A 25,964-nucleotide genomic window follows, 5' to 3' on the forward strand; every position below is an offset into this window, starting at 1 on the left:
TACAGCTACAAACATGTCTATATAAGGATATCCAATAGTGTTTATGTTGCCTCCAGTGAGAACCCTTCATATATACAACTGCATAAGACTATTGAGTTCACTCTTTTAGGGTCGCTAAAGCAACACATTATGTATCAGGCTGGGGGGGGGGGTGAGAACCGTGAGGTGTATTCTTCAGTTCCTGTCTGTTTTTATAGGGGTTGCTGCAGGTCAGATGTATACATACCCCGCCCGCTGCTGGAGGAAGAAGAGGCGGCTGCACACCTCCATGGACCCTCCGCTGCGCCTCTGTGGCCTCCAGATAGGTAATAGAAATCCCCCCTCCCCACACAAGACTCCTGCAACTCTCTGCTGTGTCTCATCACCAGTCAGTCCAGTGTGTTTCATCTCCCATTCTATTATCTTATTATTTATGATCTGAAAGCACATCATTCAATTTCAGTGTGGAAAGCAAACAGCCTGCTAGTCACTTTTTATCAAATGAGAAGTGCTCCGTTCAGTGAGCGAGTACTTGTTTTGCGAGAACTAGAACATGTAATCAAATTTTAGCCTGCTCAGCTGGGAGGAGGACAGGAATCACAAGAGACTGCATTTAATAAATGTATTACGAAAAACGGAGTTTGTCGCTACTCATAAGTTCCTGAACATTTTCTCACAAACCCGCTCACTCTATCACCCACTTCTATTTATTTTTACCCATTCATTCCTACACTCCCACACATTAAGTCACTCTGCCCTACACTCACACTTCCTATTGTAATGTTTTCACTGAGCCTCACTTTGCTCTTCTCTACCTGTCACTAAGACACCCTGCTCTAACAGTAACACTGTGTAACACACATGAAGTCACTCTGCCCTACACTGTGTAACATACCAGTGAATATGATATGTGCCCAGTAGTGGGGCACTAGCTGGCTCTGCCTGGTTTCTCCAGACTCCACTGGGAGAGTGCCTTCTCCTGTAGCTGGGCAGAGGTAGCTATCGCTGCAGCCAGCCAGAGTTAGTGCTGCTTGCTGTCTGACTGGCGGTGATAGAGGGAAACTTGGGCTGCATGCAGAATCGGCTCCCTGCTGCAGGCTGCCTGCTCTATTTTTAGCCTGCAGCTCCCAGGGGGGAGGGGCTGTCTAGTCGCTGAGAGTTGAAAGTCAACATGTGCAGACACAATGGATCGGGGCTTCGGTGTAGATGAGCCCTGAGAGTTACTAGCATATGGTAGTTAGTGCATACCCCTGCCTCCCTCTTCTACCTACTTAGATCTTCACCACTCATCAACTGCTGCATGTTAGCATTCAGCTCAGGGAGTGAGACTGCTAGGTGATTTCACTTGGTGAGATGAGTGTCTGAAGGTATGATTAAAAGGCTTAAGTTGAGGCTTTGAAGTTTGTCCTCTTAACATCATGAGACTACTGCTGAATGAAATACCCTTCAATGAAGAAAGTCTGAGTGATCTCCAGGCTAGACTGACTACCAGCCAATGTTAGTTCTTTTTTTTCTCTCATCCACACTCTGTTTTGACCTCTATGTAACATTTACATTAAAGGGACAGTTCACCCAAATAACAAATGTACCTATATTTATTGACAGTTACAGCTTTTCATTAGCATTGAGTGTAAAAAAAAGGGTAGGTCGTCCCTGTTTGCATGCTCCAAATAGCAAGCCCACATTAGCCTACCTTTGAAACACGTCAGTACACATTGCATTAAGCCATCTTTCGTCACCTGAATAGAAACATAAGCTATACAGAGAGAGTATCTCACCTCCCTAATGAAGGGAAATGGTGTTTATAGTGATGCGTTCAAAAATCAAGCAATTTGTATGTTCCTGGGAAAGACTAAATGCGGTTCTGCCTATCGGTGTCTTTAGAGTTGCTGCTATACAGTCGTGGCCAAAGGTTTTGAGAACAACACAAATATTAATTTCCACAAAGTGTGCTGCTTCAGTGTCTAGATATTTTTGTCACATGTTACTATGGAATACTGAAGCATAATTACAAGCATTTAATAAGTGTCAGTCTTTTGACAATTACATGAAGTTGATGCAAGAGTCAATATTTGCAGTGTTGACCCTGCTAATTGCATGCTGTCAATTAACTTCTGGGCCACATCCTGACTCATGGCAGCCCATTCTTACATAATCAATGCTTGGAGTTCGTCAGAATTTGTGGGTTTTTGTTTGTCCACCCGCCTCCTTGAGGATTGACCACAAGTTCTTAAATGGGATTAGGGTCTGGGGAGTTTCCTGGCCATGGACCCAAAATATCAATGTTTTGTTCCCTGAGCCACTTAGTTATCACTTTTGCCTTATGGCAAGGTGCTCCATTGTGCTGGAAAAGGCATTGTTCGTCACCAAACTGTTCCTTGATGGTTGGGAGAAGTTGTTCTCGGAAGATGTGTTGGTACCATTCTTTATTCATAGATGTGTTCTTAGGCAAAATTGTGAGTGAGCCCACTCCCTTGGCTGAAAATCAACCCCACAGATGAATGGTCTCAGGATGCATTACTGTTGGCATGACACAGTACTGATGGTAGCGCTCACCTTGTCGTCTCCGGACAAGCTTTTTTCCGGATGCCCCAAACAATTGGAAAGGCGATTCATCAGAGAAAATGACTTTACAGTCTTCAGCAGTCCAATCCCTGTACCTTTTGTACCTGTACCTTTTGCAGAATATCAGTCTGTCCCTGATGTTTTTCCTGGAGAGAAGTGGCTTCTCTGCTTCCCTTCTTGACACCAGGCCATCCTCAAAGTCTTGGCCTCACTGTGCGTGCAGATGCACTCACATCTGCCTGCTGCCATTCCTGAGCAAGCTCTGTACTGGTGGTGCCCCGATCCCACAGCTGAATCAACTTGCTGGTGCTTGCTGGACTTGCTGGTGCTTGCTGGACTTGCTGGTGCTTGCTGGACCTGCTGGTGCTTTCTGGACTTTCTTGGGCGCCCTGAAGCCTTATTCACAACAATTGAACCGCTCTCCTTGAAGTTCTTGATGATCCGATTAATGGTTGATTTACGTGCAATCTTACTGGCAGCAATATCCTTGCCTGTGAAGCTCTTTTTGTGCAAACAAATGATGAAGGCATGTGTTTCCTTGGAGGTAACCATAGTTGAGAGGAGCACAATGATTCCAAGTCCCAACCTCCATTTGAAGCTTGTTATTCGAACTCAATCAGCATGACAGTCATCTCCAGCCTTGTTCTCGTCAACACTCACACCTGTGTTAACGAGAGAATCGCTGACATGATGTCAGCTGGTCCTTTTGTGGCAGGGTTGAAATGCAGTGGAAATGTTTTTTGGGGGATTCGGTTCATTTGCGTGGCAAAGAGGGACTTTACAATTAATTGCAATTCATCTGATCACTCTTCATAACATTCTGGAGTATATGCAAATTGCCGTCATACAGACTGAGGCAGCAGACTTTGAAAATTTAATATTTGTGTCATTCTCAACTTTTGGCCACGACTGTACTTTGATTGATGTGACGGGCGGCTCTCGGGTTTATTTTATTTATTTGTGTGACTATTCCTCTTTATCCAGATGGAGGACTCACAGGCAAGGATGTGATTCCCACACAGGGCACCACGCTGGAGGCTCTTCTCAGAGGGGAGGGCTTAGACCAGAGGAACAACTCAAAGGACGAGGAGAGTCTCCTAGAGATCCAGGTGGGTTATAATGAAGTTTTAACCCAATAGCTTCTGAGCATAACAGAACTCCCTGGAACAGTGTATAAGGGCTAGGGCTGTCCCCAACAAAAAAATATCTTGGTCAACCGAGAGTCGTCCTGTTCTTTCAACAAATCCATTGGTTGAAATGTTTGAACTTATTTTTCTATATATAGACAGACATACCCTGTGTGTTTTGAATAAAATAATCTACATATGCACTGAGCTTGTCTACTTAACCACACATTGATTAAATAGTTAAGACACACAAATGACTCCAAAGAGCCCGATGGTCACACGTTATTAAAACATTTTTTATCCTCCCTACTGCCATGAAAAGGCATCACAGCAGTATTTATTGCAAAGCTGCAACATAATTCCAGCCATTTAGTTTTTCATGTTTCTGACTGAAAAATTATTTTACTGAAATCTCTAATTTCTTTAGGAGAAACATTCCCTCAACCCTTGTTCTCTTTATGTGAAACATGTAAGCATCGCATACATATGTCCAATATGGCCTGACCTATAGCCTATCATAATCATATAAAAAAATTGGTTATAGCAAACTCCGAATACAGTAATGTCGACTGCTAAATGGATGTGGAGGACGTCTAAAAGAAAGTCTCAAACTGTGAATGTTTACTGGTTGCTCAGGAGGAGAAAGGGAAGTCAGATGTGTGGAAGACCTTTGACTTAGTTGTGGGAACTACTGCATATCAAGAAAAAGGAGTGTATAGGAGCGAACGTTGTGAGTATTCTGTGCCAAACAGTTGCTGTTAGATTACAATATTATACTTTATTCTGACCATTTGAAACCGTGTAAGCAACAGTAAATAAGTGTACCAGAGAGTCTGCGAGCATTGCAAAATAAGTTTGAATATACATGTTATTCAATCATTGCACCGACACTGCTCGCGGGCGTCAGCGACTGTCTGCGTGGCTAGGCGCTAAAATAGAAGTCGGTTCTATTTGTGACACTCAACGCGCTGTAAATCCGGTGCCTCCCATCTCCTCATTGGTTTTTAGAAGCATATATCCACGTGGGTGATCGAAAGATGAACTTAAGTTGTAGTAATTCTGTAATGTTGGTTGTCAATCGCCATATTAAGTCCAAAATAATCATAATAATAATAATAAGAAGAAGAAGAAGAGGCCTCAAGGAAGGAGCAGAACCTAATTCGGTTTACTGTTATATCTGTGGAATTGTCGGAGTTGAGGACCTTGTGCATTTCAGGTGAAATAACAACAACCCAATGTCTATATCCCAGGACAAATTAGCTAGCAACAGAAAGCTAGCTAGCTAAATTGGCAAATGTTTAATGCTTTTCGACCTGTCCCCATTATAATTCGTTCGGAGTTTGGTATTTTATTACGATCCCCATTAGCTGTTGCAAAAGCAGCCTGTGTGTCCTGATCGTGTCTGGTGTGGGGGAACAAAATCAATATGCGCGCGAAGGCGGTTTGGTCAGCATGTAAGTTACGGTATTAAGACTAAACAGGATGCGCTCTTAGGCCTACAGCTCGATGGTGCTTATACAAGGATACTGTACAAAGCCTACTAATGATAACAACATGATTTATTATTATTATAATGATGATCATCATAATTGTAATAACAATAAGGAGATCAAGAAAAAGGAGGGTATAGGAGTAAGAGCTGCATGCATATTATATAAATAAAATTTATTTTAGGGGTGACAGGTAGCCTAATGGTTAGAGCGTTGGACTAGTAACAGAAAGGTTGCAAGATTGAATCCCTGCGCTGACAAGGTACAAATCTGTTGTTCTGCCCCTGAACAAGGCAGTAAGAATAAGAATTTGTTCTGCCTAGTCAAAGGTAATAAACAGACAACCCGGTAGTGTTAGATTACAATATTGTTATGCCGGTTTGGAACAGTATAAACAAGACTAAATACATTATAAGTAATAACAGTCTGTTCCAACGTGAACAAATGGTATAGCCTTTATTACAGCTTAGCAAAGATTAAAAACACACATCTGTGAAATTGCTTTATCCAACATTCTGCTGTTGCATGAAGCTTGGTGCTTACAGATTCAGTAGGCTATTAAAAAAACACTCAGATCCTGCTTCTGCTGCCTATTTATCTTCTGTAGATAGTGGTTTGTGAAAGTATTCACCCCCTTGGCATTTTTTTCTATTTTGTTGCCTTACAACCTGGAATTAAAATTGATTTTGGGGGGGGGTTGTTGTATCATTTGACTTATACAACATGTTTACCACTTTGAAGATGCAAAATATTTTTTTCTTGTGAAGCAAACAAGAAATAATACAAAAACAAAACACTTGAGCATGCATAACTATCCCCCCCCCCAAAAAAAGTCAATACTTTGTAGAGCCACCTTTTGCAGCGATTAATTACATCTGCACGTCTCTTGGGGTATGTCTCTCTAAGCTTGGCACATCTAGCCACTGGGATTTTTTTTCCCATTCTTCAAGGCAAAACCTCTCCTGCTCCTTCAAGTTGAACAGGTTCCGCTGGTGTACAGCAATCTTTAAGTCATACCACAGATTCTCAATTGGATTGAGGTCTGAGCTTTGACTAGGCCATTCCAAGACATTTAAATGTTTCCCCTTAACCTTTTCACACGTACCATCACACGGGTGTGATCATTCTACAGTGGTCCCTGAAGCGTACGATCACACCCGCGTGACTAGAACGTTTATTTATAACGCTTATTTAGAACGGACAGTTTCAAATGATTCAACAATCAGCATTTGAGCTGGCCGCACTTTTTTTCAGAAACTATTTACAAAAACACAGTGCTTACAAAGTTATGTCCAGAATGTAAGCAGTTTATTTTTGGATACAATGTTCAGATATTCACAGAAGTATCTATAGCATAACACAATCATGTCGGCTACATTTGTCCTAGTGCTAACTGAGGAAAGATTGACGCAACACAAGCGGTCATATTTGTGTAACACTCAGCTGACAAACTACAATATGAATTAGCTATTACTATTTATAACTAATCGCATCACGGGTGAGCTCACCAATGATCGAAATAATTGAGTAAAACACTTTCTAGAAATCTAAAGTAATCCGATGATTAGTTTCAGCGTGCCGCCATGCTGCTTTTCCTCACAGAAACCAAAGATAAGAGTTGACAAGATGAGTTTGGTCTGTTTATAGTATGCATTTTGAAGGGCTGTGTCATCTACCATCGTTCACATTCCACCATTCACTTCCTGAAGTTCTCAAAAAAGGAGTGAACCCTTGGCTCACCTCATTTTGTTATAGCATCTTTGGTCAGACAGACGATTATGTGAAACCCAGAATGCATTGTATGTCAACAAACATGGCTCCACACACATAGCTGGAATTAGCTTAGCTCTTCATAATCAGTACAACCATTACAATCTATGCAAGAATCGGAATGCATGATTTATCACTGTTACTTGAAAACGTAAAAAGAACAGTAAATATATCAATAATTAACACAACATTTTCTGATAGTGATTTATTGATACAAATAGCAGGTGCCGGCAGTCAACCACATAACCTCTCACTCCCCCTCTGGGCCATTCAGTGTTGTTTATGTATGTAGCTCGTGAGCTAAGCTGTAGCATTAGCAATTTCTTTCAAAAAGGAGACAACTCACATAAGTGGAAATTCTGGATATTATTTAAAATTCTGACAGTGAGGAGCTGCCCCCCAGCCATTGAGAACCATGAATCTGAGGACCCCTTGTCCACTGACAAAGTCCCAGGTCCCTTTGAAGATGCTGGTGGTGATGGAGACAGACCGACAATGGATGAAGTACTGGAGGTCTGTGGTAGATGGAAGGCTTACAGCTATTTCACCCCTCTTGGTCCTGCTGTTTGCTTTGAGTCCCAGTCTGGAGTGCAACGCCCCTTACCATTTCCATCTGAGGCAGAGTGCTTCAAGTTGTTTCTGACAGAGGAGCTGGTGGGAGACATAGTAGAGACCTATTGTTGTGCCTTAGAGCTACAGGAGAAGAGCGAGCCAGGAGTGTGAAATGTATACCTTCCTGGTGCCAGTCCTTCTCATGGGGATAGTAAAGAAGAACTCCCTAAGAGAATACTGGAGCACAGATCCTATGTTTGCAACTCCCTTGTTTTCCACCGTCTTTTCCCAAGACCACTTCCTAGTTCTGCTGCGACGACTGCATTTTATCAACAATGCTACTGCCATCCGAAATCACCTGTTATACAAAATAAGAAATGTCAACCGCTGGCAGTAAAGTGGCATGACAAACGGGACATCAATGTCCTCTCCACTGTCTTCAGCAATCATGTCGGCCAAAGGGAAGGAGGACCACCTGAGGGGAGAGAGAAATCAAACCTGACTGCGTGTTTGACTATAACCTCAAAATGGGGGCAGTGGATATGACGGACATGATAAACAGCTTTGTGTAATGCACTCAGAAGGCGACCAAGTGGTACAAGAATATATTTTGACAGGGTAGCTTCAAATTACAACAAGCAAATACTTCTGACACAATTATCATTGTTTTAACAGAGCTAATAGAAGTATGTAGCTAGCTACATAAGCACAATTGAATATAACATTACCTTGCGTGTCCGCGGTATAAAGAATATACACAGTGAGCTACAGTAGAAATGGTATAATACGACATACAGAAACTTATAACTTAAGGCACTTACTTTGATAGAAACGCAGTCTGGATTTGAGACTGAGTGTCTGTAGTGACACCTCTAGCACTGAGACTCTGTGCAGGACGGGAGATGAGAAAAAGTCTGCAGACTTGAACTGCACAAACTATTGGGAAGTATTTGGGGGAATTTTGTCCGGGTCAGATGTCCAAAAATGTATTGGTCCACAAAAGTAAAAATTACTACTTTTATGTGAATGAATGAGGCGGAACACACCTCAATTCAAACTGTTCTTAGAAAATAAAAACTTGTTTGAAAATAATTTGAAATTGACAAGTTGAAAACAGCCTATAAATAAAAACAGGCTATTCATCCAAAAGTGAAAATGCTGCCCCCTATCCCAAAAGGTTAAGCATTCTAGTACAGTTAACTATGTAAAACAGACATGGACGCAGCGGTCTAAGGCACTGCATCTCAGTGCCTTAGATGTCACTACAGTCCCTGGTTCGAATCCAGGCTGTATCACATCAGGCCGCGATTGGGAGTTCCCTAGGGCGGCGCACAATTGGCCCAGCGTCGTCCGGGTTTGGCCCGGGGTAGGCCATCATTGTCAATAAGAATTTGCTCTAACTGACTTGCCTATTTAAAGGTTACACATCACACTTACCAAAAAGTTATTTTGTTGGCATTTACATGTGTCCCCATTACCAGTAAAACATAATCAAAACCCATTTATTTCACGTACTTGCTGTGCTGTTGTTCATTTGTTCAGTCGTTTCATTCTCAACCAGGATTTCATCATACATGTCAAGCAGTAAAGTTTCAGCTCTGTCTGTCCGTGGCCTCTCTTCCCCATTGCGTACTGTCACTGTGTCCGTTTCCATCTTGTCCAGCTGTGTCTGTAACATTTCACATAAACTCTGTTTTCTTGTCTGCATCGAATTAGCGGTCCTTGTACCTAGCATCGAGCATGATAGCAACACAGTAAAGAGGCTCAGAGAGAATGCGACCGAATCGCTTGTTCACAGCCTCGAGTACTTTAAGTTTTAACCCCACGGTCTGTCGGCATTTTTCTTGAGCAGGCATTTCAATGCCATGACAGACGCTATCACGTCTGCTGCAGACACAGTTGATGAGCTTATTTCTCCAGTCAGTTGTTTGAATGGCGCTAGGAGTGTTCATGTTTCAAACATGCTCTCAAATGCCATTGAAATGACAGCAGCGGTATGAGAACCAGCACATTCTTGAGCATACGAAATCCTTGTCGACCCACTGCGCTGTCAGACTCGGCATGCTCATGGGGCTGACATCGCTGGTTCAAATGTCTGTCATAAAGCTAATAGCAGTGACGTCCGTAGCAAGTAGCTCATGGATGTGAATTTCAACAATACTGTGTAACTCCGGTAGGGCAACATCTGAAAAAATAGAGCCTACATGGTAGTGTGTATCGGTGCTCGACCAGTCGGCGAAAGCCGACATCATCCTCGACAGATTGTCAAGGGCAATGAATTACATTATCTTGGTTTTAATGGATTTCGCCTTTGAGTTGTCTCGCTCAAATGAAACACAGCTGGCCGTGACTGGGAGACCCATGAGGCGTTGTCTGGGTTAGAGGTTTTGGCAGGCTGAGATTTCCTTGTCCCATCTCGCTCTAGCGACTCCTGTGGCGGGTCGGAAGCCAGATGTACAGCGTTTCCTCCAACACATTGGTGTGGCTGGCTTCCGGGTTAAGCGGGCAATGTGTCAAGAAGCAGTGTGGCTTGGCTAGGTTGTGTTTCGGAGGACGCAGGTCTCTCGACGTTTGCCTGTCCTGAGTCCGTACGAGAGTTGCAGCGAAGGGACAAGACTGTAACTACCAATTGGATACCACGAAGTTGGAGGCAAATGTTTTATTTTTATTTTTATGGGCCGGATTCAAGTGGCCGACTGGCTGTACTATGCCCCCCCCCCCCTGCTCGAGGCTTTAATCGCTGGCAAAGGTACTTCAACAAGTAAAGGGTCTGAATACTTATGTGTACTTATGTGTTTCAGTTTTTTATTTTTAATACATTTTTCAACATTTCTAAAAAATAAGATTTTGCTTTGTCATTATGGGGTATTTGTATGTGTGTGGGTGAGGAAAACCAATACATTTTAGAATAAGGCTGTAATGTAACAAAATGTGGAAAAAGTCAAGGGTCTGAATGCTTTTCCGAAAGCACAGTAATATAACCATATACAATTGCAGTATCACATGTCTTAGGGTGATAAACTGTGCCATCCCCATGGCTTCTACAATGGATTTGAGACACCGCAAATCAGACAGGTGTCTAGTGCACCATGAAACCCCCCCCGAAAAAAACATTGTGACTGCTCCACTAAATAAATCTCGGTCGACCAACAGCCCATCGACCAGTCGGCTAAATGGGGTCAACCCTTATAAGGGCACACTGTCATAACGTGCTCAAATATGCAAATGGCAAGTATAAGAGGTTTATGGCCTCATCATATTTTATTACAGCCATCTATCCTGGACACATTTTATTACCTTATTTTATACTTCCTCAGGCAGTGTCTTTGACCTCTAGACAAGGGGGAGTTCTCTCTATTCCTTTTTCTCCACAGAGGGTCTTGGAGGCTGACGCAGCTGAAGATGCTTACCATGACGATGAGGACTATGACGTGGACACCCCCAAAAAAAGACACAGAGGAAAAAGCAGGGTAGGTGATCCGCAGAGACATACTCTACTGTAGTGAACTACTGCTAATGCACATGACTGCCCTAGTTAATAATTCATTAATGGATTCAGTCCCTCACTGGTACTATATTTGCATTCATTATCCGGGCATCTGTGCTGTGAGGACTTCCTGTTATCTGAATACCACTCAGTGCTAGAGAATGAGCTGAATCAATTCATTATAATGCATCAAATCATCTTGGTACCATGGCTAAGTACTATTGTATTTATACTGACAGAATTTATATTATAGATTAGTATTTTTTTCCCATCACAATCCAGTCATCAGCTTTTAAAAAAATACCTGTCCTGAGAAACATTTCCTTCATACAGACTGTTACTATGACAATGGAAACAGACAACCTGTAGCTATGAACTACCATCTAACCTATTACCCTGCCAGCCAGTTGAATGCACCTGTAGAAATTTGCTTATCTGTTGGCTGCTTTCTTTGCAAGTGAAATTTCACTTAATTTCTTTTTTTTTTACAAAAATGTAAATTCTTATACAAATCACCTCCCCCCTTTATATTCTCTCATGTGTATCTTTCCACACAAAAAAAATTAACACATCATAGTTTCAACTAATGGGGTAGAAATATATCCTAGCATATACCGTTGTTGGCTGGCAGGAAAGATGTCAGTCTCACAGGTATTAGTGTTTGCCTGTTGATACACTCCTGATTGTGCTGGGTCTGCCTTTGAGGTGGTAACTTGTCGGTTGGACATTTTAGTTTAGTATGTTATGGGATTAATCTGTAGGTTTCCTTTTCATTTGCATGACACTGTTGTCATGTACTTCTGCTTGCCACATTCCTTGAATCACTGAGTCTTTATGGCTTCTGCTGGCTTAGCGCTGTTTTGTCCCCACAGGGTCGGATTTCAGGTCGCAGGAGGACAGACATGGATGACCAGGACAAGCCATATAGCTGTGACAGTAAGTAAATGAGTTAAATAATGATCAACCACCCTCACATATCGTATCAAAAGGTGCATTATGATATCATCCAGTCATGAGACATTTGATCTCCATTTCAAATGGTTGGTTTTGTTAAAGACCTTCTCCTGAAGAGAGCTGATGGTACTACCATGTCTCTGTAAGCTAGTTAAACAGTATATTTTAATCATAAAAATGGATATGGATTTCTCTGGTCTGGATGTCTTTCTACAAAGAGATTAGGTGCTGTGGTGCCTTCAGGACAGCATTTAAACGATCTAGCCATCAGGTCTTAACTCAAACTAAATGAAACCCTAACATTTCAGCACTATGTAGATAAGTCATTCAAATCCCTCTTGGAGAACTCTCACATTTATCAGAGCCATGTGTGTTTCCACTTGCTTCTTACCAGAGATGAGAAGCACAGAGGAGACAGCGTTGTCACTGTCTCAAGTAGGCATGGCATTTGCATGTGGAAAACCTAGGCCGGAGTTATGGACTTTCTGGGTGGGACATACTCATGCCCTTTTCCTTTTTTTTCTTTTTTTTTGCTTTGTGTTTTCTCCATTTCAGAGAGATGCCAACAAAAGCATAAGTTAAAAACAGTGGCGTCTGGTATCTGGACTTGTTGCCTTTTACTGGTATCTTAGGAAATGTGGATTTGTTTGTAGTTGATTAGTATTCTCCGCGATCTTATTGGTGTACTCTATATCCATTCTCTAAACAATGAGTCCATGTTGTGTGACTCTTGAAACACTTGTTCCCACATCAAGTTTGTTTCTCCTGATTGTGTTCCGTATTATTGAGGTGTGAACCAGTTCCCTGTATTTTCATACCTTTCTCCAACAGATAAGCTAAGCTCCACCATTTGGATCCTATCAGTCTATTTACAGAACTCAACTTGTTGAAATTCTCAAAGCATGTTTTGTTAGTCTACAGATATGACCTTATTTGGCAACCTTACTGAGCATACTGGAAGATGTGATAAAGCCATTGTGCAACAAAAATGACATGAATGCTCAAATGTGGAAAACATACTACCTGACACTACCAGTGTCCCTAATGTTGAAATCGATCCTAATGTTTTCAGTGCAGTGATGGGAACATTGTGATGTAAAGGTCTTTTTGAATTTTTACCAAATCCCTGTGTGTCTAGCTCTGAAAGTGGCACAAAGATGCAATACTTAATGTCTCGTGTTGATAGACATGTTCTAAGAAGGGAAGAAGTGAGTGTTTTGTCTGTGTTTTGTGCCCCCCCCCCAGTCTGCGGGAAGCGTTACATGCACCGTACAGGGCTGAGTTACCACTACACCCATTCCCACCTGGCAGAGGAGAGGGGGTCCGAGTCCTCCCGGTCACCCTCCGCACAGCGCTCTGACCGACACAAACGTAAGGCACGCAAACTGATATTCAAGGCCTCTAAAATGTCTCTCTTCTGGTTTCACCATCCACAGAAATAGAAATACACAGAGAGCCAATGTGTGTTTTTAAACGTCATGGCTATTCCTAGTATGCAGTTTGCATATTCATGTGAGCTTTGTTGCAGTCAACTAGCTAAAGTAGGGATAGCTGTAGGTGAAACAGTGCATCAGGTTTACCTGCGCCTCATGGCTAACCACCTCCCCTGGGCTGTCAACATGTGATTTCTGTCTTCAGTGCAAGTTCACAAGCCCCATTTTAACCAACAATGTACACACATAATGTTTAGGTCAACCCTGTCTGAGGACTTTGAAAACACCATTTTTTCTCATTAATTTTGTTCATATCTAGTTGATCCAGCCTTCTGTTTATCCTCTGCAGGTCAGAAGTGTCCAGGTAGTACTGCCATTACCAATAACTACTGTGACTCATGCCGGTGCACCCCAGGCTCCAACAAGCAGAGGGGTAAATCTGGGGAGAGGGGTCCCTGCTCAGTCTGCCGGTGTTCCAGTGAGTACCCTGCTCTGCTACACAGCATCCAAAACCATGACTATGACTAAGCTGTGCTGTAGCTGTTATGTGCTACCATCATCCTGTCATCTTGTTGTTGCCAGCTGGCCGCCCAGAAGAGAAGGAGGACAGCAGGCCGTTTGCTGGGGCAGAGGAACTGTTTGGCACCACCTCGGAGAGTGACACGTCCACGTTTCACGGCTTTGAGGACGATGAGCTTGAAGAGCCCTCGTCAAACGGCAAGGGGACGCCCAACCGATACAGATAGAGAAGAACTTTCTAGGTTTAAAGACTATTTTTAATATGGATAACCTCTGGCAAAAGTCTGCTGCTTCTTTTTAAATGTTTTTATTTAAAGTGATTATTTCAGGAGAGAAATGCAAGAAGTGTTATTTTGTTATCTACTGAACCTTGTTTAATAATATATGAATGTGTTTTTTTACATTAACTTTGAATGCAACTGAAGGTGTCTCTAGACAAATGACTTGCTCCCTATGTGAAATGGAAAGAATTTCTTGGATTATTTTTCCACTGGAGCGGAAAAGGCAAATATGTTATGAAAAAACACTGGAACATGTGGATATAATTATGCTCTTTTTGGGATGATTTGCCAGAGAAAATAAAATCCAATAATTTATCTGAAATTTAGTTAAATGACAATGTCTGGATGGAGAATGAATGTCAACACAAACCCTTCCCTCGACTTGTTGATGTCACTAGAATCACCCATGCAGTTTGGAAAGACGTCCACTGCTTCACCCTCTGGATTATAATAATGTGAAAATGGAGTGGCGTGAAGCAAAGGATTGATGTGTGAATTAAACAGAGGGTTGTACCAGAAGCAGGGCATGGCCTGCTGAAAGGTAAGCACCTAGGGCCTATTCAAACAGTACAGTACTTTCTCATTTAAATACAAGAGAATACGAATACACATCAGTTCATGCCTTGCATTTGCCATCAACAAAGCTAAAATCAACTGTTGGTTTTATGCCAGCTATTTTGGAGTGTGTGTGTGACTCCACAATCTGACCCATTTGTCTCTGTTGTAGGAGTACCATGGCATGAGGACCCAGGGGGCTTTGCAGCCAGTGAGGGGCAAGGTTCAGGACCCTCAACTGGGCCTCCACACATCCCTTCACTGGGCCCAAAGACCCTATCTGTCTTGACAGTCAGCCACCAAACAGCCATCCGTCCAACCGCTATAATGCCAGCCTGCCAGCGACCACATAACCTAATCCTCCCTAACTCAGATATTTTCTCTTTTTGAAGCAATTTCCCCCCCTGAGAATGTATTGTTTTTCTCCTGCTGTTTTCGTCCTCTACGGCTGTGGCCACCATGCCCAGCCGGCGGGATCCAATGTGACACTGAGACGTCATTAACTTCATCACTGTGCCAGCCTGCGACCCAGGCAAGAAACCAGCTCTGACAGCCACGATGACCCAGTGACCTCACTGGAACCACCCTGAACTTTAACCTCTGCCCCTGTCATAGCTGCGGTGCTGGACTTCCTCTGTCACTTATACAACAAAACCTCTGGACGACTTAGACATTCTCTTACTCTTTTTAATGTCACTTGAGTGGGCCAAACAAATCAAGAGCTTTCTTGAATCCCTTTCATCCTGAAGTTAGAATCGTGCTATGTTCCTTTGTTTTGAACACGATATTGACAGTTTGGGTTGTTAGTGTCATTTTGGTGAGAGGTGTATATTTTATTATTCTGTTTGTTCGGGCTTTGTTTATACCTCTGTCTTTCTACAATACCTACTTCTACTCAGGCGTATGATTTGTACTGCTGTTGATTGTTCTCTGCGTCATGATGCATTGATTGTCAGCCACTGTCCCCTACCTGCCTTTTATGTGATTGTATCCCTATGGTTTAGTCATCACAATAACACGTTTAGTGATCCCAGCTTTAACAAATCACAGTATTCTAAACTGTTCCCAACCAAGTTCATGGGCACATTACTCCATATTTTTTCCTTCCTCTGACTCACTTGTCAAATGCTTTTGTCCAGAATCACTTACAAGGCATGTGTGCATAATGCAAGGATAGTTGCTTACAATTGCAGAAGGAGTCTTTAAGCTGTAAAACATTTTTTTTTACATTTTGCTTTTAAGTGCTATATAGCTGCGTTTACACGGGCAGCCCAATTCAGATCTTTCTTTGACCAATCGCATCAGATAATTTCCTATCAGATATTTTGTGTCTTAAATGTTGACTCTAGACACTCACTCACATAAACATTCTTAACACTGAATTCCCTCAGGGACCCTTTCATCTAGTTTTTAGGACTTCTAATGGAGAATTATTTTGGTATCAACAACAACTTCCCCATCAATTACTGTGTTTCCATGGTATCCTCAAAGGTCTTAAGTTAGTCATATTAAATGACAACCTGGTTGCTATTATGGTCATTGTTTTTCTCTCACTGCTGACGTCTTCGAACAAACAGCATGATACAGTATACTTCCAACCAACACTTCATGGAAGTCAGTGATGTCTGTCTGTATAGAAACAAGTGTCATCAACACCAATCATGTACTAGTGCATAGCTTGTATACCTCATCAAAGAGTCAGACACAGCAATAACCCCAGAGCTCTTAGCAAGCCTTCCTGAGTTAGAAGGAAGCACAGGGGTCGGAATAGAGCCAAGAGATGAAATGGACTTGACCAGTCATTTTATCTTCAAATGTAAATAACTCAAATCGAGAGAATTTAAGTCTTTGTTAAACTATTTTTATTGTATTGAAAGAAAATAAAGAATGAGACTGCCCTCTCTGGATATTTGGGGATGTTCTTCTGTGGTCCTATGTAACACTATTGTAGTAATTACAATGTTACCACATACTGTAAATGAGAGGTCACCATGTAGACAGAGGTCCAAAGGTTTTATTATTTGGTGCCCACAAGATATCAGGTGCATGGGTATTTTACATTGATAATAGTCATCTTGCTGTTTGAGAAACTAGAAGCACAAATTCCCTGGATATGTTACATGCATAGTAATGTGCCCATACCATAACATGTGCTTTTAGATAATGGAAATCTATAGTCAATTTATATACAATGCACTCTGTACACTATTGTGTTTGTGCCGACAATATTTTTAAACACTGACTCAATACATGAAGCATCTCTACCTTACAGTCAAGAGGTTATCAGTTTATGATAATCATAAATATTAACCAGTACAGTGTATTGCAGCAACTCTAATTGAAACAATTATTGAAATAATTATCTCAGTATTTCAAGAACTTGGGACTATAACGTTCTATCTGGAAAAAAATATTATTCTGATATAATTTGGCTTTAAAGTTCCGAACCCTTTGGTCTCAGCAATGTTTTATTTTTAACTTCACATGAATTGTGGTATTTAGATCACTATATAGATTGAGAACACTGAACACAACTGTCAATAACTGAATTTTGACCATGCAGATTGAACATTATAGTACCTAGCTCTCGATTTGTCTTTCATAATATTGTCTCTGGCATAACTGTGTATGCAACCAATAAACTTTGATCTGAGTTGATCATGTGCCCCCCCCCTCTCCCTCACCACACCAGGGAGTTGTTGTTGTGCTGTGAATGATACCCTCTTCTAGCTCAGGACTCTGGGAGGGTACAAGTGGTATGTACTGTATGTTCCAGTTCCAGGGGTGGATGCAATATATCAGTCAGGTGTATATCATGAGTTTGTCCTTTCAGCAGTGATGCTCCTGTTCAGTTCAGTGGTGATGCTCCTGTTCAGTTCAGTGGTGGGGCTTCGAGGGCATTTCACTTTTGTTTGTGTTTGAAGACAGAAGAGGAACCAAGCAGCCTGCTGGGTCTTTGTTCACGTGACTTTTACTCCCCAGCTCAGACTCCCTAAACTCTATTTCGCCAGAGCATTTTCCCTAACAAGCATGCACACTGTTTGGCAAATATAACAATGGCTTGCAACATGATGAGCACATACACATCTCTCTGACCCAAAGACTGGACTATGGATAAATGACTTGAGCATGGTTTACATTGACACTCATGCAACAGAAAGGCTAGTACTGAATAAAACTGAATTTCTTAGGCTGTTAAACGTTATACTGTAGGACACCTCTGCTTGCGGGGTGAAATGAGGCCCTGGTCTCAATGGGTTCCCCTGGTTAAAGGAGGTTAATACATGTTCCTGTCACACCTCCTGTTAGGGCAGGGCAGGCCACATGTTCCACAGAGGTTGTGCATGGTTTTTACTCGCCATTAGATGGTAGTGATGCAGGGCTATTTTCATTAGGGGCCTGTAAGGCATGTGAATGTCACTTAGACTGATCAGATGTGGCACTTATTTGGCATGTATCTGCTTGAATAGGTCCAGAATAATATGTAAACCCCATGATGCCGTGTAAAATACTAAATAAGGCTGAAATCACACATTTATAAACTCATCGATATTATTGACATTTTCCATAAGGGATAGGGGTTTGAAACATTATAGCTATCTATATTGATTGAATCAAATGGTAGGTGTTCTAGAGTGTATGATCGTCTATGTAAAATACTAGAGCTTTCTTGTCCAGGTCTCCTTTGAAAAATAAGCCGTTCACCTCAATTGGACTACATGGTTTCAATCAATAAAAATCCAACCACAGCATGAATTCTAAACAAACAAAATGTTTTGATGAAACATGCAATGATTCATTGTAGATTCTCTATCAAGGCCTTATACCTATTCTTGGAATGTAATGAAGCATGGAGAATTTCCCTCAAAGTTACTTAACCGGTCTTCTATAATAACAATTATAATACCTTAGATTTATGGGCAAATAAAAAATATATTCCCAATCACTGCAAAAAATAACAGGTTTTAAGTTTCCATCAGTGAACAGGATTATGCGGTGTACTGTATAAGAAAAAATATGATATAGATTTAGATAGATATAAAAAAGAGAGATTTGTTATCCTGCTGTCTTTATTGCTGACTGCCTAGTGAGGGCAGATGGAAATGTATATATATGTATATACCCCATTATGACTCTTTGAGCTTGTATGTCGCTCTACTGTAATCGTGTGTGCCTGTATTGTATGCATGCCATGTAGTGAGTGGGTCAAGGCCCGCCCTGGCTGGCATGATCCATTCCTCTGTGGTTCTGTGAGTATTCCTAACCCCAGTTCTGCATGGTACTGTCTGTAACCCTTCAGAAGAGAGCCTCCTGCCCCAGCACGCCCCTCTCCCCACATGGTCATGACCCCTCCAGGGGTGTCTCTCTATGCCCCTCCTGCCCAGGCAGTGTCAGGAGGACTGCATCAGCCCTGTCAGCCGCTTGCCCGTCAAAGACTTTCCCTGGAAGATGGAAACAAACTTTAGTGGCTGGGTTTCTGAAAAACCATGCAGTCTGTGTACATTGCTGTGCCAAGAAAGTACTTAGACAAGCTATCCCTGCCAACATGTTGAGCACTTACCTGTCCTTTTCAGATTTTTTTAAGAAATGCAAGTAAAAGACCTCTGTACTACTAGCCTTCACAATCATTTTGACCTTGAAAAAGGTCTTCGTTGGGCCGCGTGCCTGTGTCACAGCCCTAGTTTCTGGTAACTTACCACACTGCGGGTGAACTTCTCCAGGGAGGTACGACGGCCCTGCTCACTCTCTGTCTGTGACTAGAGGCAGGGTGGTGTGGAGGTTGGGTGGGTGGGGGTGAGAAACGGTGAGAGACACGGGGAGGGGAGGAGATGAGGGAAGGTTAGAAGCGTTTCAAGGCAAAACACATTTTAGGCCATGAAGCCAGAGCAGTGGCTGTGGTAGAGAAGCTAGGGACCAGGCCAGCAGGGGGGAGTGGCTTTTCAGGGGACTAGATAACACAGGGATGCTGCTCACCAAGAGAAGATGATGCTTTGATCTGCTGTGGTGCTGATCATCCTAGTACACAGTACAATAACAGCACTTGCTTTATTTTCTGTTTTAGAGAGCCATGATTGTATGTATAAATCTGAAGGAGTCAAAGAATATAATAAGTGACAAAAATAATCAAGCAAAGGTAAGCTAATGTCTCAGTTTAGATGTAAATGGAGATATAGTATCTGTAGAAAGTGTAGATTTTATAATAAATGTATCCTCTTCCAAAAAAGGATGGAGTGCTTTCAAACATATTTAGTAAATGCACAATATCCCAGGTGGAGGGTGCGACTGATTAGGGTTAGTTATAGTAGAGCTCACCGGCTTCTTTCTGGCTAGCAGGAGGTCCTGATAGATGTTAGATCTCAGGAAGCGTGCATAGCTGTCACTTTTCATCAACTTGAAGATGTGCTCCTGGAGAAGAGGGAAAAGGTGGCGGTGATGCGGGGGGGGGGGGGGTTGAGAGAAAGAGGGAGAGACAGGGAGAGTTGAGATTATGTAAGAAGGCACGGGGGAGCTGAATGTTAACCATGCGTGCTAACATGGATGGACTAAGGGAGGGAGGGAGAGGTACGGAGGGTGGGAGGGAGGAGTCTCCCGAGACAGGGCTGAGTGAACACAGAGCCATCCACGCTAATGCACCATCAGGCAGTCACCATCAAACAAAGCTAATACAGTTTGAACCTAAGGAATCTAGGATGAATGCATGGGCTATTCATAGGCATTACTCGGCCCATTAGGCCCTGGCTAACCTAACATCGCAGGCCTAAAAAGACAACTGAGCTGAGTTTCCACATCTGTTTTTCAGAGGAAAAGGAAGCTAGGTTGAATTAACTGTATCCCTGAAAACCGAATGCATTCTGTTGTTTGCAACTACGCTAAGGGTGGGCCCTGGCAACCACAGATTCTTCACCGCTATTCACTCACTTCCTTCACACTCCATCTATCCATCCACACCCCTCTCAGCCACTAATGTGCAGGGGGTTTAATGTATGTGCAGTAGTAGTAGCAGTATTGACTGTGTGTGTGGGCGTGCGTGCATATGTGTTTGTGTGCATAGGGGAGGTTGTGATACATACCTGTGCGTCCTCATAGCTGTATCGTCCAGGGTCTTGGAGGTTATGGCTGGTGCGCTCATAGCTGTGGGAGTCCAAGTTGATGGAGCTGGGCGCTCCCTCTGCCAGGAACTCCTGCCAGATCTCCTGGGCCCTGGTTGCCACGTTCTCCAGGGGCCTCCGCTTCAGGTCCTGCACTGCCAACCAGAACCTAGCCAAGGGGCACAGGGAGGGCACAGCCAATAGAGATCAGTGTCTGCAGCATTCACTTCCCATTAGTATCTGCCAGGAGAGGAGAGCTCCCCCTGTGGACATTCAGTGCAGTCATTCCCTTAATCTCATTACCGCTACTCAAAAGTCTCTCTATCTAATGGCCTGGGGAATTGAAATGGATGTGAAACAGTAGAATGAAAGAGGATAGTGACTGTGTATCACTGTGGGCTGTCCCTGTAAGGCTTTATCTCTCACCGGAGGTTCTCTGAACTGAACTCCGACTCCAGGAACTTGAGGAACGCTTCCTGCCCTGCTGGGTCCTTTAGGGCCTCCTCCAGAGAGAAGCCCCACTTCTTCACACGGTGCTGGCTGGGGTCCCGGCTGCTCACAGGGAAGAACGGAGAGAGACAGCCATGATGCCTTTCAGACTTAAAACAGACCTGGTTAACTGTACATGATCTTCCCGCAATACATACACTACCGGTCAAATGTTTTAGAACACCTACTCATTCAAGGGTTTTTCTTTATTTGTACTATTTTCTACATTGTCGAATAATAGTGGGGACATCAAGACTATGAAATAACACATATGGAATCATAAAGTAACCCAAAAATATATTTTAGATTCTTCACATAGACACCCTTTCCTTTAATGACAGCTTTGCACACTCTTGGCATTCTTTCAACGAGCTTCACCTGGAATGCTTTCCCAACCGTCTTGAAGGGGTTCCCACATATGCTGAGCACTTGTTGGCTGCTTTTCCATTACTCTGCAGTCCAACTCATCCCAAACCATCTCAATTTGGTTGAGGTCGGGGGATTGTGGAGGCTAGGTCATCTGATGCAGCACTCCATCACTCTCCTTCTTGGTAAAATAGCCCTTACACAGCCTGGAGGTGTGTTGGGTCATTGTCCTGTTGAAAAACAAATGATAGTCCCACTAAGCCCAAACCAGATGGGATGGCATCTCGCTTCGCCTCCATGCTTTACGGTGGGAAATACACATGCAGAGATGATCCGTTCACCCAAACCACGTCTCACAAAGACATGGTGGTTGGAACCAAAAATCTCCAATTTGGACTCCAGACGAAAGGACACATTTCCACCGGTCGAATGTCCATTGCTTGTGTTTCTTGGCCCAAGCAAGTCTCTTCTTCTTGTTGGTGTCCTCTAGTAGTGGTTTCTTTGCAGTAATTTGACCATGAAGGCCTGATTTACACAGTCTCCTCTGAACAGTTGATGTTGAGATGTGTCTGTTACTTGAACTCTGTGAAACAATTATTTGGGCTGCAGTTTTCATCATAGTTTCTTCATAGCACTTGATGGTTTCTGCGAATGCAATTGAAGAAACTTTAAAAGTTCTTGAAATTGTTCATATTGACTGACCATGTCGTAAAGTAATGATGAACTGTAATTTCTCTTTGCTTATTTCAGCTGTTCTTGCTATAATACCTTGCTACCTTCTGTACCCACAAATTAACTTTTAAGAAGGCAACCTATTAATTGAAATGTATTCCAGGTGACTACCTCATGAAACTGGTTGAGAGAATGCCAAGTGTGTGCAAAGCTGTCATCAAGGCAAAGGGTGGCTATTTGAAGAATCTCAAATCTAAAATATATTTAGATTTGTTTAACACTTTTTTGGTTACTACTATGTGTTATTTCATAGTTTTGATGTCTTCACCATTCTTCTACCATGTAGAAAATAGTAAAAATAAAGAAAAACCCTTGAATGAGTAGGTGTTCTAAAACTTCTGAGCGGTAGTGTGCATTACATTGTGGTTGTGGATGCTGTTGAAAATGTTGATTGCATAGGGAAAGAAAGAGGAGCTAGCCATTGGGATATCATGTCATTTCAGCCAGCACCTGACAGCACCAACCCTCTGCCTGACCTCACCAGTCATTTGAAGACTGATTGTGTTGACTAGTGATGTCTGTGCATGGTGTCCATGGAGCCTATAGCCTCACGCTGCCTCCCCAGTGAACCCACCTAGCCTCCAGGTCCCAGAAGGTCATGTCATCGCTGATCCAGGGGTTGGACGGTTCAATGGTTGACGCCAAAGGATCGTAGACCATGAACTGTTCCGTGTAGCCCATGAGGCTGTCTGCTACTTTGGACATTTTCATACAGTGTCTGTCCAGCTGGATGTTCAAGAAGGAAATCTGAGGGAGAAAAGAATTAACGATGGCAGAATACGATAGTAGCCGCATTACTCAGAAGTGAGCTGGAGTTATGAATGAGACAGACAGACAGCAGGAGATAATGGATAATGGCGGTGATAGTAATGACCTGTCAGGAGCATCACAGTGTGTTACCTCCTTCTGCACGTCCTCTCTGGTGGGCTTCCTGACCGGCTGGGACGGGAGGGACTGGTGGACTGGACTCTGAGTCTGGGTGTCGTCTGTTACCCCATACACCGACTGGACAGGGACAGAATGGATATACATGTCTGTTACCCCATACACCGACTGGACAGGGACAGAATGGATATACATGTCTGTTACCCCATACACCGACTGGACAGGGACAGAATGGATATACATGTCTGTTACCCCATACACCGACTGGGCAGGGACAGAATGGATATAAATGTCTGTTACCCCATACACCGACTGGACAGGGACAGAATGGATATAAATGTCTGTTACCCCATACACCGACTGGACAGGGACAGAATGGATATACATGTCTGTTACCCCATACACCGACTGGACAGGGACAGAATGGATATACATGTCTGTTACCCCATACACCGACTGGACAGGGACAGAATGGATATACATGTCTGTTACCCCATACACCGACTGGACAGGGACAGAATGGATATACACACCGACTGGACAGGGACAGAATGGATATACATGGACAGAATGGATATACATGTCTGTTACCCCATACACCGACTGGACAGGGACAGAATGGATATACATGTCTGTTACCCCATACACCGACTGGACAGGGACAGAATGGATATGGGCATGTCTGTTACCCCATACACCGACTGGATTTACATGTCTGTTAGGGGGACAGAATGGATGTACATGTCTGTTACCCCATACACCGACTGGACAGGGACAGAATGGATTTACATGTCTGTTACCCCATACACCGACTGGACAGGGACAGAATGGATATACATGTCTGTTACCCCATACACCGACTGGGCAGGGACAGAATGGATTTACATGTCTGTTACCCCATACACCGACTGGACAGGGACAGAATGGATATACATGTCTGTTACCCCATACACCGACTGGGCAGGGACAGAATGGATTTACATGTCTGTTACCCCATACACCGACTGGACAGGGACAGAATGGATTTACATGTCTGTTACCCCATACACCGACTGGACAGGGACAGAATGGATATACATGTCTGTTACCCCATACACCGACTGGGCAGGGACAGAATGGATTTACATGTCTGTTACCCCATACACCGACTGGACAGGGACAGAATGGATTTACATGTCTGTTACCCCATACACCGACTGGACAGGGACAGAATGGATATACATGTCTGTTACCCCATACACCGACTGGACAGGGACAGAATGGATATACATGTCTGTTACCCCATACACCGACTGGTCTGTTACAGGGACAGAATGGATTTACATGTCTGTTACCCCATACACCGACTGGACAGGGACAGAATGGATGGATTACATGTCTGTTACCCCATACACCGACTGGACAGGGACAGAATGGATATACATGTCTGTTACCCCATACACCGACTGGACAGGGACAGAATGGATATACATGTCTGTTACCCCATGGATATACATGTCCCCCATACACCGACTGGGGACAGGGACAGAATGGATATACATGTCTGTTACCCCATACACCGACTGTGGATATACATGTCTGTTACCCCATACACCGACTGGACAGGGACAGAATGGATATACATGTCTGTTACCCCATACACCGACTGGACAGGGACAGAATGGATATACATGTCTGTTACCCCATACACCGACTGGACAGGGACAGAATGGATATACATGTCTGTTACCCCATACACCGACTGGACAGGGACAGAATGGATATACATGTCTGTTACCCCATACACCGACTGGACAGGGACAGAATGGATATACATGTCTGTTACCCCATACACCGACTGGACAGGGACAGAATGGATATACATGTCTGTTACCCCATACACCATGTCTGTTACTGGACAGGGACAGAATGGATATACCCCATACACCGACTGGACAGGGACAGAATGGATATACTGTCTGTTACCCCATACACCGACTGGACAGGGACAGAATGGATATACATGTCTGTTACCCCATACACCGACTGGACAGGGACAGAATGGATATACATGTCTGTTACCCCATACACCGACTGGACAGGGACAGAATGGATATACATGTCTGTTACCCCATACACCGACTGGACAGGGACAGAATGGATATACATGTCTGTTACCCCATACACCGACTGGACAGGGACAGAATGGATATACATGTCTGTTACCCCATACACCGACTGGACAGGGACAGAATGGACAGAATGGACAGGGACAGAATGGATACATGTCTGTTACCCCATACACCGACTGGACAGGGACAGAATGGATATACATGTCTGTTACCCCATGTCAGGGACAGAATGTTACCCCCCATACAGGGACAGAATGGATATACGACTGGGACAGGGACAGAATGGATATACATGTCTGTTACCCCATACACCGACTGGACAGGGACAGAATGGATATACATGTCTGTTACCCCATACACCAGGGACAGAATGGATATACATGCAGGGACAGAATGGATATACATGTCTGTTACCCCATACACCGACTGGACAGGGACAGAATGGATATACATGTCTGTTACCCCATACACCGACTGGACAGGGACAGGGACAGAATGGATATACATGTCTGTTACCCCATACACCGACTGGACAGGGACAGAATGGATATACATGTCTGTTACCCCATACACCGACTGG

General features: G+C 43.3%; 2 protein-coding genes across 4 annotated transcripts in view; one reads left to right on the top strand and one right to left on the bottom strand.

Annotated features, from left to right (window-relative positions):
• LOC135525893 (zinc finger protein DPF3-like) overlaps positions 1–16,619 on the top strand; it is a 38,884-nt gene extending 22,265 nt beyond the window's left edge. Inside the window, exons 3-11 of one of the 2 annotated variants that reach the window (XM_064953854.1) lie at positions 198–305; positions 3,529–3,653; positions 10,858–10,953; positions 11,843–11,906; positions 13,170–13,295; positions 13,707–13,835; positions 13,940–14,118; positions 14,556–14,698; positions 14,885–16,619. In XM_064953854.1, the coding sequence (XP_064809926.1) occupies positions 198–305; positions 3,529–3,653; positions 10,858–10,953; positions 11,843–11,906; positions 13,170–13,295; positions 13,707–13,835; positions 13,940–14,103 (812 nt within the window). In that variant the 3' untranslated portion in view covers positions 14,104–14,118; positions 14,556–14,698; positions 14,885–16,619. Of the gene's footprint in view, positions 1–197; positions 306–3,528; positions 3,654–10,857; positions 10,954–11,842; positions 11,907–13,169; positions 13,296–13,706; positions 13,836–13,939; positions 14,699–14,884 lie in introns of both variants that reach the window. The other variant, XM_064953853.1, reaches the window with a different exon arrangement.
• Positions 16,620–16,706: 87 nt separating this feature from the next.
• Positions 16,707–25,964, bottom strand: part of LOC135525892 (regulator of G-protein signaling 6-like) — a 62,235-nt gene continuing 52,977 nt past the window's right edge. Inside the window, exons 11-17 of one of the 2 annotated variants that reach the window (XM_064953852.1) lie at positions 23,289–23,393; positions 22,963–23,135; positions 21,228–21,353; positions 20,784–20,970; positions 20,026–20,118; positions 19,410–19,469; positions 16,707–19,154 (exon numbers count right to left, since the gene is read on the bottom strand). In XM_064953852.1, the coding sequence (XP_064809924.1) occupies positions 19,104–19,154; positions 19,410–19,469; positions 20,026–20,118; positions 20,784–20,970; positions 21,228–21,353; positions 22,963–23,135; positions 23,289–23,393 (795 nt within the window). In that variant the 3' untranslated portion in view covers positions 16,707–19,103. Of the gene's footprint in view, positions 19,155–19,409; positions 19,729–20,025; positions 20,119–20,783; positions 20,971–21,227; positions 21,354–22,962; positions 23,136–23,288; positions 23,394–25,964 lie in introns of those variants that run through there. The other variant, XM_064953851.1, reaches the window with a different exon arrangement.

This window comes from Oncorhynchus masou, chromosome 32 (genome assembly GCF_036934945.1).
Source record: "Oncorhynchus masou masou isolate Uvic2021 chromosome 32, UVic_Omas_1.1, whole genome shotgun sequence".
In the NCBI taxonomy this organism is placed as follows: Eukaryota; Metazoa; Chordata; class Actinopteri; order Salmoniformes; family Salmonidae; genus Oncorhynchus; species Oncorhynchus masou.